General features: G+C 62.1%; 1 protein-coding gene across 1 annotated transcript in view; it reads left to right on the top strand.

The window, feature by feature from the left end:
• Window positions 1-288: 288 nt before the first annotated feature.
• Window positions 289-1,062, top strand: part of OMA1 (OMA1 zinc metallopeptidase) — a gene marked incomplete at its 5' end in the record, with an annotated part of 17,685 nt that continues 16,911 nt past the window's right edge. Inside the window, one exon of the mRNA XM_042819543.1 lies at window positions 289-532. Within this exon, the coding sequence (XP_042675477.1) occupies window positions 289-532 (244 nt within the window). The remainder of the gene's footprint in view (window positions 533-1,062) is intronic.

Genomic DNA, 1,062 nt, shown 5'->3' with positions numbered 1-1,062 from the left:
CTTGGCATCTAGGACACACACAGGCCTTGGGTTATACTAAGTGCCTTTCTCCCGCTGCAGCTCCTCAGCTTTCAGTGTGGAGCCACCTCTGCGGCTGCCGAAGGCGAGATCTGTGCTCCTTCACCTCCCCAGCGTGAGGAAATGCTCAGAAGCACGCAGAGCCCCAGGGCCCGTATTAAGCGCCTGTGACCTACTCTTAGCACACACACGTTCCTCACCCTTTCATTTGTAAAGAACGCGTTCTTCACGTCCTTTGCCCAACGCACGTCACATCGTTATCAGATTTGATGCCCCGCCGCCGAGCTGGGAGGGACAACCCCGGAGCTCCGTGACGCAACGACGGCCCACACAAAATGGCGGCGCCCGCTCTCAGCGTCCCGCCCAGCGCCCGCCCTGCCGGTCGGGGGAGGGGCGGAGCGGCGGCACCGCGTCGGACCCGTCTCATCTCATCCTGTCTCCCGGTGCCCGCCCTCAGCCGCGGCCCAGCATCGGCCCGACTCCCCCCCCCCCCCCTCCTCCGCCTGCTGGCGAGGTGAGTAGGGGCGGCGGCTGAGGAGGTGTATCCCGGAGCAGGTGCCAAAGTCGTCTCGCCGTGATGGCGGACAGAGCTGATCCGGGCGCCTTATAGACACACGTCCTCACGTCACCCTCCTCACGTCTGCCAGTATCACGATAGGGCTGGCAGCTCGGGGGGCGCGGGGCTTCTCTCTGAGGGGAGCCCACGGGTGGGAACGGCCGCCGCGCGCGGGGCGGGAGGTCCGCTGGGCTGGGGCTCCTGAGGGAGCGCGGGATTCCTTCACAACCCGCCTGCCCTCGGTGTCGTCACAGAGCGAGGGAAAACACCCGACGCTGTTTTGCTGTCGGTGATAAGATGAGGCACGAGTTTTGGTTTTGCAGCTGGCAGCAGCTTCCTGCCCTTGGCCTGCAACAGGATGCAGTTCTAAGTGTGTGTGGGCAAAGAAATACATAGTAATCTGTTCAGGTGAAATACGGGATCTGTTCAGATGAAGTCACGTTTCCCAGTTCACTGTTGGGGCGTTTCCTGTTTCTTAATACTTATTT

Source organism: Centrocercus urophasianus, unplaced genomic scaffold, assembly GCF_019232065.1.
Source record: "Centrocercus urophasianus isolate 14NV4802_14NV808 unplaced genomic scaffold, USGS_Curo_1.0 seq_18, whole genome shotgun sequence".
In the NCBI taxonomy this organism is placed as follows: domain Eukaryota; kingdom Metazoa; phylum Chordata; class Aves; order Galliformes; family Phasianidae; genus Centrocercus; species Centrocercus urophasianus.
The sequence above is the reverse complement of the archived record's forward strand: the minus strand, read 5'-3'. Positions and strand labels throughout refer to the sequence as shown.